Source organism: Volvox carteri (assembly GCF_000143455.1).
Source record: "Volvox carteri f. nagariensis unplaced genomic scaffold VOLCAscaffold_6, whole genome shotgun sequence".
NCBI classification, from domain to species: domain Eukaryota; kingdom Viridiplantae; phylum Chlorophyta; class Chlorophyceae; order Chlamydomonadales; family Volvocaceae; genus Volvox; species Volvox carteri.
In genome coordinates, this window is record NW_003307549.1 from 2025584 (window position 1) to 2042790 (window position 17207).

The 17207-nt window shown below is 52.3% G+C and overlaps 3 protein-coding genes across 3 annotated transcripts; 1 reads left to right on the forward strand and 2 right to left on the reverse strand.

Annotated features, from left to right (window-relative positions):
• Positions 1 to 1343: 1343 nt before the first annotated feature.
• eif5Be (eukaryotic translation initiation factor 2 beta) lies at positions 1344 to 4528 on the reverse strand. Its single transcript, XM_002947514.1, has 8 exons — positions 4456 to 4528; positions 4339 to 4384; positions 4194 to 4270; positions 4001 to 4111; positions 3649 to 3784; positions 2960 to 3245; positions 2567 to 2654; positions 1344 to 2113 (listed from the first exon to the last, which is right to left on the reverse strand). The coding sequence occupies exons 1-8, from the start codon at positions 4459 to 4461 to the stop codon at positions 2033 to 2035; spliced, it is 831 nt and encodes a 276-aa protein (XP_002947560.1). The 5' UTR covers positions 4462 to 4528; the 3' UTR covers positions 1344 to 2032.
• Positions 4529 to 5848: 1320 nt separating this feature from the next.
• On the reverse strand, positions 5849 to 11842 carry VOLCADRAFT_73327 (uncharacterized protein). Its single transcript, XM_002947515.1, has 9 exons — positions 11464 to 11842; positions 11205 to 11390; positions 10632 to 10788; positions 9821 to 10023; positions 9287 to 9421; positions 8800 to 8904; positions 8069 to 8263; positions 7466 to 7738; positions 5849 to 7278 (listed from the first exon to the last, which is right to left on the reverse strand). Exons 1-9 carry the CDS (start codon positions 11539 to 11541, stop codon positions 7036 to 7038), a joined length of 1575 nt encoding a protein of 524 aa, XP_002947561.1. The 5' UTR covers positions 11542 to 11842; the 3' UTR covers positions 5849 to 7035.
• Positions 11843 to 12077: 235 nt separating this feature from the next.
• VOLCADRAFT_103500 (uncharacterized protein) lies at positions 12078 to 15592 on the forward strand (the record flags this gene model as incomplete). Its single annotated transcript, XM_002947376.1, has 10 exons — positions 12078 to 12203; positions 12334 to 12391; positions 12541 to 12631; positions 12848 to 12943; positions 13019 to 13084; positions 13259 to 13361; positions 13595 to 13800; positions 13998 to 14056; positions 14555 to 14876; positions 15343 to 15592. The coding sequence occupies 10 exons, from the start codon at positions 12078 to 12080 to the stop codon at positions 15590 to 15592; spliced, it is 1377 nt and encodes a 458-aa protein (XP_002947422.1).
• Between the last annotated feature and the right edge of the window lie 1615 nt (positions 15593 to 17207).

The window sequence follows — 17207 nt, forward strand, 5'->3', positions numbered from 1 at the left end:
CTAACACCTGGTCCACGGTGGCCTGGCGTACTGAAGACAGGAAAGCGATCCTGTCTTGTCCCGGGGCGCGGGTCAAGTTGCCATTCGCAGTAATTATATTACGCACGGACATGGCATGAAGCAAGCCCCCTATCAGTTGAAGCCATTTAGGCGTGGAGTCATTGCTGCCGCTCTCGTATATAGAAACAAGAATATTGGTGGGCCCCAGCAGCTGCGCTACCCTCACAAGCTGCACCAGCATATTCGGGAGCACCTGCTCTGAATTGTAGAAATTCGCAGCAATTATGCATTTTCCGGAGCATGTTAAAAGATTGAAACTTTGTAGCTCAGCGTTGTGGCAAGGCAACACCAGGCCGTTTCGACGGGCCAAAACGATTGCGTTGACGAAGGGATTACTAGGATAGGTTAAGGGGTTAATATCATGACATGTAACATCTAAGGCTGTTTCGACCGGTGCTCCCCCGTCTCGCGTGGCCAACGAGGCCAGGGCCCGGGTCAGCTCATCGGCCAGCTGCGGTCTTTGAACATCTTTATAATGCCACTGTTGCCAGATATGCCCGACAAGCAGCTGCAGATAGGCGAGGCCTACAAGGAACCCGAAACCAATGACAGGCCAAGAACAAATAAATATGGGATATTGAGGTAAGATGCGTCGATTGCGAAGCATTGCTGTGGTTACATTTGGCACAGTGGCTCGATAACCTTCAAGGCTATCCTGGTATCCTTATAGAACGATGCTTTATGCGGCCGTACGACATCGCTTGTAGCATATACTTATTTTCGATTGGCCACAAGTATGTTAATACATCAATCTCTACCCGCTCAACCAAGGAAGAAATATTACCCCAACCCAAGCACTTTACGCAAGTGCAACTGATACCCCTAAGGTCAACGACAACCGATTTAAGTGTAACCACTAACCAGCTCGGGACTCGGGAGGTCGGACTCTGGCTCCGAACAGCCATTTTGCTGCGAGACCTGAAACTATATACGTCATAAAGAGCTACAATTCCTTAACTTTTGTGCGGGGAGGAACCCCCGCAAAAGAGTTGAAGCTCAAATTCCTGCTGCAAATAGCGGTGCGACGCGTGGGGCCCGCAGGCTTCCTGGATACTTGCAAGTTCATTGGTGGTGATACCTTCAGAGAGGGATGGCAAGCCTGTTACAACGAGTTGCCGGCTGTTGATACATGCCTACCTTCGCTTTCGTGGAACAGTCCGCTTCGGTTGGGAAATCTATGTTTTGCCGGGCATAGAGTAGCGACGCTGGGCCTTTCCTAACGAAATAAAACTCCCACTACCTGGGCTGAGCCTCACGGCAAAGGAGGAAAAATGCAAACGGGTATCCCTGGGCTGGTTACATAGTAATCAGACCTCACGCGACCATGTTAAGCGATAATGGAACGGTAATGGTTGCAAACTATTCTCGAAACCCACAGCAGACACTCTAACAGTTCAGGGAAGCGGTTGGTCAGGCCACGCTATGACCACTTTGCATTGCGTTCACATCTTCCATTGATGCCGAATCCGAACCCGTGCAATTGTTTCAACCGCGAACGTGGATTGCCGGCCACATTCCTCATTACATAACAGTCTATCCTCCCGTCCATTACGCTGAATGACACACAACAAAAGGTCCCCACCGCCGCACACACAACGACTTTCCCACAGAACCTGCTGCACCTTTTGCCAGCCAAGCGGCGCAAGCACGAAAAGCTTCTACAGCTAGCTATGACCGCCCAGGCGTACGTAAGGCATGCGCAACTCATTGGCCCACGGTTCCAAGGAAACAACGCCCAAGGAAACGCCAATCCGTCCAAACTTGCAGACAAATAGGCTACGCATATAGGTGACATGCCGCACCTGGCGCTTGTCAAAACAAATCATCTGGTGTCGGAAGAACAGCAATGGTGGTCCCACGCTGGCATATCCCAGGTCAAAGCAATCGGGACATGCATAGGGGAATCCATTAACTACACAGCTTTAACCCCTCCTGCTTGGCGCACAAAGCAGCCTTGACGCAATCGCTAGGCTTACTTTGCGTCCGCCACACGCTTCGTAACGCGCGCCACGAAACCCGCCTTGATTGCTTGCACGGTCCTCGAAGCGCCGCACTGCATAGATTAAGGCCATTGACACAACACCAGTAGATGGGCGACTATTAAATGTACACTGCGGAACGACCATGGTGTCAATAAGGGTGCATGGTACAGATATTGCAAAAATAACTGATACCTAAATTTCTTTACCGTTTTCATAATTTTGCGGGATGAAAATCCAATGTACACTTTGCACGTTCCCGGGAGGAAAACACGTACAGCACCTAGTAACTCTTTCTTAACCAAGCGCCGCCTGCAGCCTTCCGACTTCACAAATTCACGTGGGCACTGGGCTTGTAGAAGCCTTTGACATTCGAGTGGAAACGCGCGTATTCGATTTGGCGCGGGATCACACCCAACACGGAGTGGCGAAAGTTCACAAACCGATATGACTAAAGTTCCCCATCTGGTTCGGCTATCTCGCCTGACACCGGCATCTGTCAATCCCTTTCCTCCCCCGAGACCCACCTGCTGGCAGCGGAGATGCATGAGACGCGTAGCGCTATCTTTATCTAGGAGCGTGTCTACGCTCTTGCAGCCAGGGCAGAGCACGTACCTGCAAAAGGAAGTGAAGGAAGTGTATGCTTTAAACACGACAGCAAGCAGCCCGCATTCACAGCCTACCTTCCATCACCTCATGGCGTCAATGCGTTTGCCCAATTAACTCTCGCATTCAGCAGCAGCTTTAATAACCTATTACCCGATGCCTCACGTGTATCACACACGCACTAAATTGAGTAGGAAAGAGTACTGCAGCAAGCCACTTGAGTGGTGATGAAGACTACTGCAGGTGCTACTGGTGTTCCAGCTACCAATAATTATGATTTCGACTTTCCTAACGAACGCCCCGCGCACACTCACTCGTTGACGTAGCGACGAAGCACCGTCTCGAACGACTTGGGCAGGAAACGGCCCTTGACAATCAGCCGCTGCTGCCCGTCCAGGTTGCCACTCGTGCCCAACTCAGCGAGAAGGTACTGCGACACGTGTTCATGCTGCCTGTTCATAGCTTTGCACAGGTCCATGAAATTCGTGAAGACCGTCTTCTTGGTGCCTTCACGGGCGACTTGGGGCGGCTTAAGCACCGTGCGGCGGCGCTCGCCTGTGAGCTCCGGGTTCCTCTCGCGCAGAATACCGAATACACGCTCTGCACCGCGGTACAAAAGGACGATGTAGGTGCGCTCGAGGCACCGACAGAAAATACAATCAGTGCGGGGCCGGTCGAATAGACAACCGAGTCCTGTTGTCGATGCAACACAAGCTAACCACCGTGCACGAAATCCCGTCGGCGTTATGGTTAACATCCCCTTCGCCACTCTGGCCCTTCTCTCTGGCTCACCCTGTTATTCTTTCGTCACTCCCACTGCCTATATTGCTAGTTTATCATGATTTTAGCATTTACGTTTTTCATCGACACTGCCACAAATTAAACAGGTACTGCTACTTTATTACGACTCCGTTGCTGCACAAACACTCTTACAAACGTAAGCTGTTCGGATGCTGAAATCGATGCAATCCTAACCAGCTATGGCAGCGGCATATGTCCTCACCAAGCAGCTCCTCGTAGTCGTATTCGCGGTCTGAACCCGACCAAGGGAACTTGCCGACGGACTTCTCCTGGCCGTCGTCCGCGGGTCCCACAGCGCCCTCCTCACCCTCCTCAAAGTCAGCCTCCTCTTGGCGGTTCTGCGGCATGTGCCCAAGGCTGGTCCTCGTAATCCAATTGACTCGTGTACGCGTTCTCAGCGTCATTCAAAATCAAGCATCTAAAAACGAGACAACGCACGCACGGTGCACCATGGACAGTTACGTGGGTATCTGCGTGGGGAGCCTGACGGGCCAGGGGGCAATCCTTCCATTTCGCAACTAGATTGGCTCGTAATCCTTTCCCCCCCTGCCCACCTTCTTTTTCTTTTTCTTCTTCTTGCTCAGGTCCAGGTCCAGGGACATTTCCATACCATCGTCGGCTTCCGCAGCAGGAGCTGCTGGCGCTGCTGCCGCCTCAGCGTCATCCTTGTCAGTCGTCCAAAAAACAAATGAGCCCGTGCATCATAGCAAAAACCTTAGTAACTGTAAATTTGCGTCGACAGCTTACCAGATCGAGCACTAACTCCTTCTTCTTCTTTTTCTTCTTCTTGCCCAGGTCCAAAGTTAGTTCAAGGTCATCGTTGACTGCACGTAAGTCAAAGGATTAGTGTGTTCCGCGCTCTAGGCATTTGGCCGCCTAATAAGAGATGTACCTTCCAGCTCCTTAACACCCTCCGCAACTTGCTCAACCTCATTGTCCTGAAGCCGTTGAGAGGTTGACAATGCTCATTTAAGAAATTCTGACAACGGCTCGAAAACTACGTACTTACCGCCATGGCTCCCACAGATCCTAGGCACTTCCTCTAGATTAATAACGGGTAGCTATACTTGACACTAGTAATTTGACCGAATGGCGAATCCTTCGCAGCGACTGTGCCTTGAGAGGAAGTCGTACAACTAGGGCCCTTTCAGAGCCGCCATGCCCATATAAACGGCATCCTGCTTTTGTCTTAATTATCTTTATCTCAGACGCATCAATGTAATCAATTTCTGTGCTGGCAATGGATATTATGTGGCACTGCTTCAGTCGTTAAATGGAGCTGTTTCAAGAATGGGCATGACCAACAGAGGCCATAATTACTGACATCAATCGAGAGTAATGGTCATGGCCGTCAAACCTGAGCTTTCCCATGGTACTGGGTGGCGCCGCCGGGCTTCGGCGGCTACAATTGTGGCCTGGCGAACATGTCGCAATCCACCATAAGCAGGTGAGTGGATCTTATCACATTACTGTCAACAAGGCGGCTGTCATATTCGGCTCACCTCTCGGCAATGAAGATGCATAGACTCCCTCTTCTGATTCCTGTGAGGATTAAGTCGGCACGGAATCGAATAACTTACAGCCAACTCTGAGCCGTCAAACTGCAATGGTTTTCGTATAATGGCATGCCCTGAAGTGTCTGCATCCTGAATCTTGCTCTCTAAAGGCGTTGCTGGGTGTTCTTGTGCGGTGTTCACCTGGTGTCATGGGGAGCGCAAATTGCATAAAGCCAGATTAAAAACCAGCTTAGACCTTCTCCTACTGTAGGCCTTATGCTGACCTGTCTCCTGGCACAACTCTTCCGATGCTATGCATAAGCGTAGTTCCCATCGTGCATTAAGAGGCTTCGTACGTGTCTTGTTCATGTGATATGCACACACAACAACCCCGGGCGGCGGTCCTTACCCTTGGATCTGTGCGTCCCAATGGCGTGTGCTACAGTCGCGGGTGACCGCAGGAGAGCACGTGTTTCAGCATGGCTTATGTAATGCCTGGCTGGGTCAAGATACCTCTGACACATTCTTGTTTTCGCCCCCCCCTGCCACGGCTGTGGTAGCAACTACGGTAGCAATAACCACATCTGTCAGTGGGAGCGGGCATATCAATGCCTTAACGCTCAGGAAACTGGGCGAGATCCACATATGACTCGTTCGGTGCCGAGTAGTGTTTACATCATCCACCTGTCCTGTATTCAACATCATTCATCTCGTTTCTTATAAATGTCGAGGATGAGACTTTTTCTGTCAATCCACTGAGCCTGCAAAGGCCTGATGTGACAAACCCTCTAAGAAGTCCTGAGACTGGTTTTCTTGGATTAATCCTTAATATTCATTCATTCTGACTTCATTTCATGGGCCGGTTGATGATTTTAAATTAAATGGAATTACCGTCTGATTCTATCTGAAGAGAAATGGCTGCCTGACGGCTCATGTTTAGCACTCCGTGGCTTCGGGTACATGGACTGTACTGCGGTTTGGCAACCATCTGCCAAGCCTTGCGCTAGTATAGTTGGTTGCCAGATAGCCCACATTAATTTCAACTGTTGAGTCGTCCACGTGACTTTCAATATGATCGTGGACGAATTAGTGCTTGAGACAGTAATATTTGTAGCGTCATGTTCAAGTCTGGCCTATGATTCTCAACTTATAAAAGTAGTGGAGGGACTCGGGTCACATGATTCCGAGATTGACCAATATATATCAGTCTTCAACCTGAGGCCTATTATTGAACTAACATTATTTACGCCACTGCCGAGCTTGTTTGTCCGAGACCCGCTTCAACTGTATCGGCCTGTGATGAAGACAAAGATACAGACCTAACTTAACTCCCTGAAGCATCGTGATGCCTTTCATCTAAGGGACTGAGGCCACAGTTGCGGGTTTTTTGTATGCCACATGTCTCGTCGCGAGTGTTCACTGTCAGGACACGTCGCATGATTTAATAAGCAAGTCGAATCGGGATTGTTCATGCGTGCAAGATGACTTCGTTAGTGTAACCGGGGGCGGTGTGGAGTTCGGCAGGAGATTTGGTATACATCTGTGGTTCACAGATGCTGGGCGTCTTTAATTATCAACTGTAAGGTCGACTCCGCATATGCGTCAAACTTTCTTGTCCACAACTTCTGCTACATAACACGTACATGACATTCGAGGGCTCAAAAGGCTGCCAGATCGTCTAACAAAGAAAGTGAAAAAAATCTAACGACCAAATGGGAAAGAAAGTTATGCAGTCTAATTAGAATTTCTTTTCCAAGCGTCCAGGTTTACATGATCGAACCGTATGCTTACATGATCGAACCGTTTCGTAGCATCGAAGCGTATAATTTCCATATCATATCTGTTTTTGTCCTAAACGAGCACTATCTAGTTACCTTGTTTATACATCTGCTGTACCGTTTACCCGAAACTTTCACCGTTCAATCGAACCTCGTGCAGTTGCCACTAAGCCGACACACGAAATTGCCTCTAACTTAAGTGCGATGTCACATGCCTGTGACCTATCCTCGGCAAATCCTTGACCTATCCTATTATTTGGCAACACAAATGACGAACCACCAGTTAATGTGCAGCACTCAGATGCAGATCCTTGATCAAGACTCCCCGCCATCGTCGTCGCCCGCCAGCTCGTCCAGTTCTAGCACATTGCGTTCAACATAGTTGATGATCTCTGAAATGCGGTCGCGATTGCGCCTGGTAGCCCAAGTGGCGTTGGATGATGTAAGGTCGTTGGCGCTGCGCAGCTCCTGGCTGATCAGCCGATCCTCCAACGCATCGATTTTTTGCATGTGCGCGTCGTGGCTGGCTTGCAGCGCATTCATCAGACTGTCCTTGTCCTGCAGTCAAAAACACCACGCGTGGGTTCAGGATGTACAAGTGGTCAAGATGCATGAATTAGGGACATAACGTACATAACGCAGCGGAAAGTAAGAGGATGTGTGGGGTCAAAGGCTTAGAGCAACCAGGTACCCAATTGCTCGGAAAAATGTGCCGCAGGTTAGCCGCACTCGGTACGCCACACACCTGCAGCAACGTCCGTGCATCCTCCGGCAGGCTCTCAATATCGCTGTTCTCTTGGTTGTACTTCTCAAACACCGTCATTGCGACAGATGTGAGCTGGTTGAAGAACGAGTTTTGCAGGTCACGGACTTGGGTAAAATACGTGTTGTACTGCCCCTTATTGGTTTCCGCCAACTCCGAATACGCGCGGTCAAACTCCTGCACCAGCCCATCCAGAATCTCCACCGTCTCCATCTCAATTGCCATCAGCTGGTCTTTGAGCGACATCAACTTCACCTGCACACGGAACGCCGTTGTCCGCCGGCAGAGAGCGGACAGCACAGAGCCAAGACTGAAACCGAAGACACGCCCGGCAGCCGCTGAAGCAAAGGGAAACAACACAGCGCAGAAGCCAAACAGAACTACACAACTTACGGCAACACAGCCTTATCCCTAAAACGCATAGAGGCCACGGATCCAGAGGTCCGACCGTTCAGCAAGGAGGATCCTTTTGTGACCACTGGAACACAATTGTTTTATGTGCAGGCTGTAAACGTATAAGCGATAATGTCACTTCGCAATGCTTCCCGGATGCAAATACATGCTCTCTTGCCGGTTGCCACGCACCTTGAGGCTGAGGATCTGGTTATCTGCAAGAGCCGGGTTGTCAACGACGGTGCGGGCCGTGTGTTTCTTGGCCTTCTCGAATTCAACAATGAGCTTGCGTGCCTCGGCATCCTTCTCGTCCAGGTACCCTCGCACCACGTTGAGCCACTCCTCATACTCGGCTTTCTTGCGGTTATGCTGGTCCAAGATGGAAGCCTGCATGCATTGGTGCATGCTTACACGGATGTATGAGCACATTCAAGCAAGCATGGGCATGCATGCGCCATAGTGTGACGTGTGACTCCTGCAGGACGCTTATTTTTTGTATTTCAGGGCCACTCCACATGCGCGCGCCTCAGCCTAAATTCCTAACAGCTGTGTAGAACGACCACACAAAGCCTGGACGCGCGATGTCTCTTCGACTACAACCCACACAAGTTTTGGCAAACAACATCTGTGAAGTTTTGCGGGGTATGGGCCGGGTTATACCCCACGTTCAACATCGGGGTTCGGGCGGCACTCGGGTGTACCTGACTCCGAGCACCTAACACAAAATCGGATATGCTATTCGATGGTTTGGGATGTTAATGACCCGAACGCATCTAGAGCCAGCACCCGTCCAACCCAGGTAGGATCAGGTTTACCCTGGTCGGCGCTCCGACATCAGGACGCAATGGCATGCAGTGTGATATGCACCATGCAGTGACACGCTATGCACGCAAAGAGAAGCCAGAAATTTCTAGCATGCTTACCTTAAACTCGTCCGTGGCGACATTGAACTTGTCACGGATGTCGTTCCATGGGTCCAACAGATTGGGCACCTGGACGAGTCGGGTCCACTCTGGATCCTCCTTCACCTGCGGAACGTTTAAAGCAGAAAGTTCAAGTTCAAGCACAACCCAAAGAGGGGTTGCGAAAGGTGTTCGGGTGCTTTTGCGGACACAGGCACAGGGCCAGGGTGTGTTGCCCGGGTGCTATGGCAGCTTTGAGCGCCTCCACACAATATCCTCACAGGTCTCGCAGCAACTCCAATTGCCACGGTGCGCACGCCACCATCCCCCAAAGTTACATGTTCCACCCTCATCCCCGATAGCCCATCCCCTCCTTTGGGGTCTTGTTCGTGGTGTTATCCACGCCGCGTCCCCCGTTGCTCAAGGGACGCACGCCGAAACCGCACTTAATCCTCTTCATCATTTCACTGCCTGACTTCCATCACCCCAGAACAGTCTCATCACCCACCATATCGTCTATGAGCGTCTCCACTCCCTCCAGATTCGCCTGCGTCATGAGTTTGTTGTGTGCCTCCCGCTCCGCAGTGAGCTTCTCCTCCTGCGCCTGCTGTTCCTCGCGCTCCTGCAGCTCAATCATCTCGTCCTGTGGGCGATCATTAGGCAAAAGCATGGATATGGGCATAAACACAATGGACACAGTGTGAATTTCGTGTGAGTGTGTCCGTGCGTGTGTATGTCTTTAATGAATCGGGCCCCGAAATAAAGTCCAATTTGCGCCTACATATGCAAGTACACGGACTAACTGCGCGGACACAGACACATACACACACATGCCCTTGGGCCTTTGGCGCGTATGGATAGTTTTACAGGTATGGGGTCACGCACCCCCAACCATGTAACACAGACACACATGTACACACGCGCTGACACATGTTCACCCTCACGGTGTGTGATGCCCAGTGCAAGCCACGTTTCCTTCTAAGGGCTGGGGTTCCCAAGTCCAAACCCTCTCTTAAGTTTTCCCCAGCAACCTCACTCGCACCTGGTGCTGCTCCCGGGCCGCCTGCACATCAGCAGGATTCACCCTGCGGTAGTCCAAGTAGATGAGGTCCTTAATGTGCGACAGCACATAGGAGCGGTAGTCGTGGTCCTTGCAGATGGGGTTTCCCGCCAAGTTCACCAGCCGCAGCTGCTTAAACTGACGCAAGTACATGACATTGTCCAGCTGCGTCAGCTGGTTGTTACCTGTCGACAGAGCGTGGGTGGCAGGGCTGGGTATGGAAGTGATGGAAAGGACATCGGCTCAGGGTGAGACGCGACTTTGCCCCACAACCCTGGACCAACCCGGTTACCAAAACACACGTCCGGTAACCCGTCTTCAGCCCCGCCGACATACCCACACCCGTGCCTAATATCATCATTATTGTTGTTGGTAGTAGCTGCAGCGATAATTGTGGTTTTCATGCGTCTAAAGGCCAGGACAGTGGGAGATCCCGCATAGACCCGGTTGGTGCTGTAGGTATTGTATTCAGTTGCTGACAGCTGCCATAACAATTGCTTTCCCAGCGTCCTATGCCCCGATACCGTCCCCAACACCGGGTCCACGGCTCTGCCCAGCCCACAGCGCATTTGCTGTCGCCTCTATAACATCAGCTGGTCGTCTGCGGGGTTCTAGCAGTGCCCATATTACTCCATGGCGACAAGTTCAAGACTGTAAGCGCCCAACACTGTCTACCTGGCATGTGCCCGGCTGTCTGCGAGCCCCCGCGTACTCACGACCTCCTACAGTGCCCGCCTGGTTGCCCGCTTTTCCCATATGTGCATAGTTGTCTTGCGCCGTCTAGCATACCCACCCAGTGACAGGACATTGAGATTGACCAGCGTGTCCAAGTTTTCAATCTTGGAAATGTTGTTGTTGAACAGCGAGAGGTCAACCAGCTTTGTAAGAGTTTCCAGGCCACTGATGACGCTGATTTTGTTAAAGGATAAGTCAAGCCAGGTCAGGTTTGTCTGCAGGCGAGTTGGAGGACGGGGATTATTGCAAGCGTTAGTGGGTGGTAAGCGTAGCGCTTGTGCGGCGGAAGTGCGTACGGAGAGGGCAAGCCTGCACAATTGTTTCTGTACGAGTCGGGAGGTTTTGGTTAAACTCGGTATGGCGGGAGGCGGTGGTAAAGGATACGGCACGCAGGAAGCTTTTATACGGATGGTATGGGACACACGTGGACTTGGGCCGCCATAGGCTAAACCCCCAAGTGATGGAACGGATACTGGGAAATGCCTTGGGCCGGATCCATTGGGACAACGGTACCCCCTTTGGGCGCAGGACCGTGCAACCAGCTGCGTCGTCCTGCTGCTCTAACACAGGCCAGCACACCCCCAATCCAGCGCCCGGCACACGGACTTGATTCCCATATAACCGGCCCTACCAAGTGGGCCAGATTTTCAATTTTCTTGATTTGATTATTGTCCAACTGAAGCTTTGTCAAGTTGTCCAACCCCCTCAAGTTGTCGATGCAAGCCAGGTTCTTGAAGCTGAATGCCAAGCACTCCACGTCCCGGAACGGCATGCTGCGCTTCTTGTTGGCTGCTGTGTCGGGTTCCCCCCCTTGTATCTACAGAATTTTGCCAGAGCGCTTCCGCCATGTGCCGAAAACAGCCGAAGCGATAACAGATCCAAATCCCTACCTGTATACATTCTCGTGTGAGCACCTCCGTAATAACATTAGGCTCCACCTCCGCTATCAGCCGCTCTAAGCTGGGCATGTTTCGACACCGCGGCCCGCGACCGCCTAATAGAAGGCTGAAACGTTTTCACATTAATTATTTATGCATGTTCGGTACTATAGTAACGTGGACATGAACGCATTCATAATTCTGGGTCGACAAGCTGCAACACACTCTATGCTCTGGTACAGATCACGCTGTGGTTTAAGCGGACAATAGCTTAGTTTAGCAAATCGCTATGTGCGCTTGAGTTCGGTTTTGTAACTAATGCCCTGGGTCAACGTCTCACAAAACGGCCGTACACAAAACCTTCTCAAAAGCATCTTGCTAAACATCTGCAATTTATTCGTGTCTAGCAAGAAACCACAACTGCGCAGTAATTTATTTTAGGAATTCTTAAAATACGAACTGTCCCATGTGCAACAGCGACCTGCCCTAACTAAACGTAGCAGATCACAGTTATCCTAATAGTGGGATCCTCGTATAAACATTTGATGACGTGATCGTGTAGAGTTGTGACCCAAGTAGTTAGATTGCACAGGATCCGGTAGGGGCTTGCAGGAAAGTCAGGAAGGATGTTAGGCAGGCGTGGCGCGGGACGAGGGGAAGTCGTCAGTACCTGGCATAAGATTGGTGCCACTGCTGCGGGCATCGTTGCCGGATACCTTCTCGGCGTGGCTTTGATGGAGACGGTCGATATGGTGAGTCGGATGACTGTGGCGGACAAGAGGTCCGCACAAGCAACTTTATAGGTGTTTCTAGGCAAGTAGCCCTGGAGGAAGCCCCTTGGTGCGTACCCCGTGAGTTGCCCTCTCACTATGTGACTTGCAGTTTTACGCGACCCCCGTCAACCCAACAGCGGTGGCTTTGAGCGGCAATCCGGGGCAAGGTAACACGCTTTATACGCGCTTCTGCTTTGTCCGTTATCGCTGTTAGCTGCACGCTGCTTCATTTCCGTACATGCGTCAAGACACTCTTCTGCTGAATCCGGCTTTGCACCTTGCTGTCCACCCATCACTCGTCACCAATTCACGACAGGTGGCGGCGCGACCAAGGTCGGTGGAAAGACCATCCACTCTGTCTTGACCAGCAACGGGAGCCCCTACCAAAATTTCCAGGGACGCATTATGTGAGTTGCTGCTGAGATGGGACGAGTGGAAGGACAGTATATGTGTACCGCGCGCATGTGGTTCGTGGGCAACAATTTTTGGAGCGCCTGCCACCCCCACCATCTTGAGTTACTGTTGCAAAGGTTCTATCGGCGCCGCCCGGGCCTCATCGGTACCCTTGCGCGTATATACCCTCTCCTCTCGTCCCTCACACTGCCCTCGTTGCGTGGCGGCAGGCCCAAAGGGACCAACACTAAACTCCCTGGCGACACTATTCACAGCATCTTTACATGTGGCGGGGACTATTATCAGGATTTCCAAAGTAGAATCATGTGAGTCTCGGTGCCGTGTTGATGACACGTGCAGGCCAGCTGTAACAACACACACACCATCCATCCATCCATCAGATCGGCCAGACATGCAGTCGCATTTGGGGGATCTACTTCTCATCAGTTCACCCAAGAGCCCTGCGTGTGAGTGCACCATATCTCGAACAGGCCCCCCCTGCATCTCCTGTGGCCCTCGGGTCAGCTCTAAAGTATTTGCACAGGCCGACAGAGACAGAGATTGAGATGTATGTGGCAAGATCCAACGACCCCCGCCACTACTGCTCCCTCATGCTGTATCCTGAACGAGATTGGCTGCAGGTATGGGACCTACAAGCTAGTGCAGAAGATGCCCGGTGGTGACAAGCTCACAGGCTTTACACGTATCCTGCATCGCATGAAGCCGGATGAGCTTATGGACGAGGTGCGCCCCTGGTGGGGTGGGGGATTGTTTCTGCAGGCACGGCGTTAACGAAGGTTGCACGGGCCTGCATCGCAGCTGGGTGTATCGGCTAGCCCTTCTGGTAGCGCCGGGCGAAATGGTTAAGCGCCTAAACACATTGCGATGCGATGTCATGTGAATGGTCCATGGTGACGCGACCTGGTCGGTTGTGTGCGACGACGGCTTGGACCGCTTTGTTTTGGTTCGGCTCGCAGATCCCCACCTTCAGGGCGAACCCGCTGCACCCTGAATGCGATGAGTGGTGTGACTTTCCAGTGGCGGACCGGCCCAACGCGGTAAAGCAGTGGTTGGACGCCGCAGCGAAGGAGCCCGGCATGATTAAGGGCGCGTGGATTCTGTTGCTGGAGTGCGACTATGTTTGGATGCGGCCCGTACAGGCGCCGGACGCGTACGACACCAGGTCAGCTATAATCCATTTGTCCTGTATCGTCCTCCTCCACCATTACGACGGTTCGGCTGATGTCACGGCTCTTGCTGTAGGAGAGGGATCCCCATCTGCTATTGATGTATAAGCGGGAGCTCGTCTGTCTGTTTCCTCATGGCGTCGTTAGTCGTTTTAATTATTTCCCCCATTGCCTCCCTTACCTTTGTTTCCAGTGCGGTCGGCTTCCAGTTCATGTTTGACTACATCATGCCAGAACATCCATGTAGGTTTGGTGGGTTGCCGGGTGGAATGAAGTGAAGGAATTGAATGAGAGCGACGCAGCAGGGCAGGGCGGCTGGGGGTGAAGTAAGGTACAGAGGGTTTGCAACATCGCGGCTGCTGCTTAGAGCACAAGGCATGCCGTGTGTGAAGGAGTGAGAACATGGTGATTGGGGTTGTGAGCCTAGTGTCCTGCGTCCTCGCTGGTCCCGCGGCGGTCGGTAACGGGTTTTTCCAATCTGAGCACAATAGCGCGCCACCTGAAATGGCGGTTACTGTGCTCCCGGCCGCAACGCCTCTTGCCATGGGCAATTAGAACCACCATTGCCATGCATGGTGATGCCAACCATGCATGCTTGCGCGTAAAGTCCCTACTTCCCGAACCTGGTACTGGGGAACGATGTCGGTATCACCCGCTGACCTGGACAGATGTAGCCTGAATGTACTTCGCATCCTTTTTAAATTTGTCCGCCGTGCGCCCTTGTGCGTGGTCTCTCGCTTGCTGCCGCAGCTGCCGTCCCTTTTATGAATAAGCTCAGTGGCGGCCGGGTGGAACCAAAGGACATTCCAAGGTCGGGTCCGGCACCTGTGCTGATCCGCTACACGGACCTGGCCGCCCTAACTCCCGACTGGGAGAGGGTCACCGCCGCCATCGAAGCGGATCCGGAGGCAGTGAAGCAGTTGGACTGGGTTCGGGAGATGTACGCCTGGGACATCGCACTGGCCCTACACAACGTCTCGATGGTGACAGAGACACCGCCGCACAGTCGGCTGATTGCCCAGCCGCCGCACGACCTCGTCCTGGGAGACGCAGCCATGTGTCACTATACCTGGTGGGTTAGCGAAGAGGGCTACGGGTAGTGCGAGCGGCGGGGGTTTTGTACATGTCAGCTGTTAGGGTTTGAGGTCCTCCATTGTCCGAGGGTCTATAGTCTGCCATTCCGTTAGCAATGTGCGTGGAAACCCGTCTGTGTACGAATTCGCAGCATAGATCAATTCCTCCTACAGTGATTTCTATGAGGCCCTGTAATGAGGCCCGCTTATTACCTTACCTATGCGCGTGTTATTCTTGAGATAACTTTGTGTTTGGAACGCGCCATAGCGCCGGCGGAGTCTCCATCTGGCGTGTGATGTGGACCGACTCGTTATGGGGGCGGACATTGTCATGTCGTGATGGTGGCGAGACCTTTGCACATGTGCGCCTTTCCTGCCGTCCGTTCTCGCATTTCTCGCGCGCACCACCACATGCACGCACGCGCCTCTAAAGAGATGTTCCCCTCTAAACCGCGGTGTCCTCAGGGGCACGCTCTACTTCGAGAACAAGAAGGAAATTTGGAAATGGGAGAAACGTGACTATACATCGCGTGAGGTTGCGCTGAAGGTGCCGCTGCTCACCATGCCGCCACAGCCCTGGAAGGAGGGCTGGGTCCTTCAGGACAACCTGCCAGTGACCCGGGAGCTGCACGAGCTGGTGACCGGGATGATTGGTCAAATGAACAAGGCCATCAGCACGCTGCCGGACCTGAGCAATGCGCCACTGCGGACGTGAGACGGGACCAGCTACCTGGCCGTTCCATGCCCCTTCTCCACGGCGCCGGCACCAGTACCTGCTCCACGGTCGCCATGTCGTCGTCTTGTCTGGGTCGGCTTGAAACGTCACAGTCCTGTGGACCCGTATGAATTATTGGGGCTCTGATGTCGGCTGGTGTGGCGTGAGCGTTAGTGAGGGAATACGGAGGAGCGAGGGCAGCGGCGCTGGGGCACAGCCACATACATCATGGGTCTTCGTGCGCGGATACGTGTGTAGGTGATCACCAGCAACCGGAGCGTGGCAAGGATTTGCAAGTGATTGTACTGGGTGGACAGGACTTGTGGGGCGCGCATGTGAGCTCCGGATGGTTGCTATGCTGCATGCGGTGTTAATGCATTTACCCATGTACACGGAGGGACAGGAAAACGGGCAGCTAGCCTGTGATCCCAGCTGAGTGTGATCAAGTGTTGTTGTGCACCCGAAGCGTGTGGTCTCGTTTACTAGAGTTGATTTTTTGGACACGGATTAATAGCGGGGGACGATATATACGATCACCAGTGGGTTTGACGACATCCCCGCATTGCCGCGGAGACGCTGCACGGTTCGGCAGCTTTGCTGCGAATACGTACGAAGGTTGGGTATTAGAAATAAGGCACCCGAGCACGATGATGTCACGCGCTGCATTTTGTAACGACGGTTGGCGAGAGGTTCTGCGTAGATAGGATGGTAATTTGGGGACAGATGTACGGTGAAGCCCTCGCGATGCTCCCGGCAGCCCCGGGAGAATTTTGGAAGGAGCAGCTGTGTGTCGTTTTGTGAACACGTTCTATAAACATCTGCCCACTGGTCCCCCATTCCATGCTTGCCATCCGCTGGTTGACAACTTCTGTCGGGGAATGTGTGTTGCAGGTACCCCAAGCGTTCTGGCCAATGCAGTGCAGCCTTGGGACACTAACCCTGTAAACAGCTTAGGCTCAGGCGTCCGCTTAGGGGAAGAACCTCTTTTGGAAGCACCTTGGCGCGTATGCACATATGATCATGTTCCATGCTGTATTCTCAGTGCCTTCGGCACGGATGGTTGGACTTGCATGCGCCAGCCGGCAGCTCTAGACTCTGTTCCTTCTTTGCATTTCTAGTTTATCTTACTTTATTGGTTTGTATTCAAGCGCACGCGTCCAAAGTGCAACTGCTAACAGCGCGAGTCGTTTATAATTGCTGCAGAGGGTGTCCTCGTATATGGCATGCGGGGCCCCAAAATGCGTTAAGGGCTATAACCTAAGGGTGCTTACCTTTAACAGCCTAAGACGTTCAACTCGTACGATAGTTCGTTTTCAGGTAGTGGTTTCAGTTGTCGATTGAAACAGAACAGGATCAATGGACGGAATCTTGCAAGCCAAACTACATCTCTACATCCTGTGGAGGCCACGTCCTACACGACGTGAAGCCATGCCGTAGGGCGCTCTGTCGTTGTCTATCCACTGTCGAGGCCATCTCGAGCAGCGGCTTTGGCTGCACATTTCTAGTCCTACTATGATCTTACCTTTGTAAAATCAACGTTTTACGATTCCGCACGGGATGCTGCAACTTGTAACTAACACAGTCATGGAACCGTGAGAAGTTGACTTCCACTCTC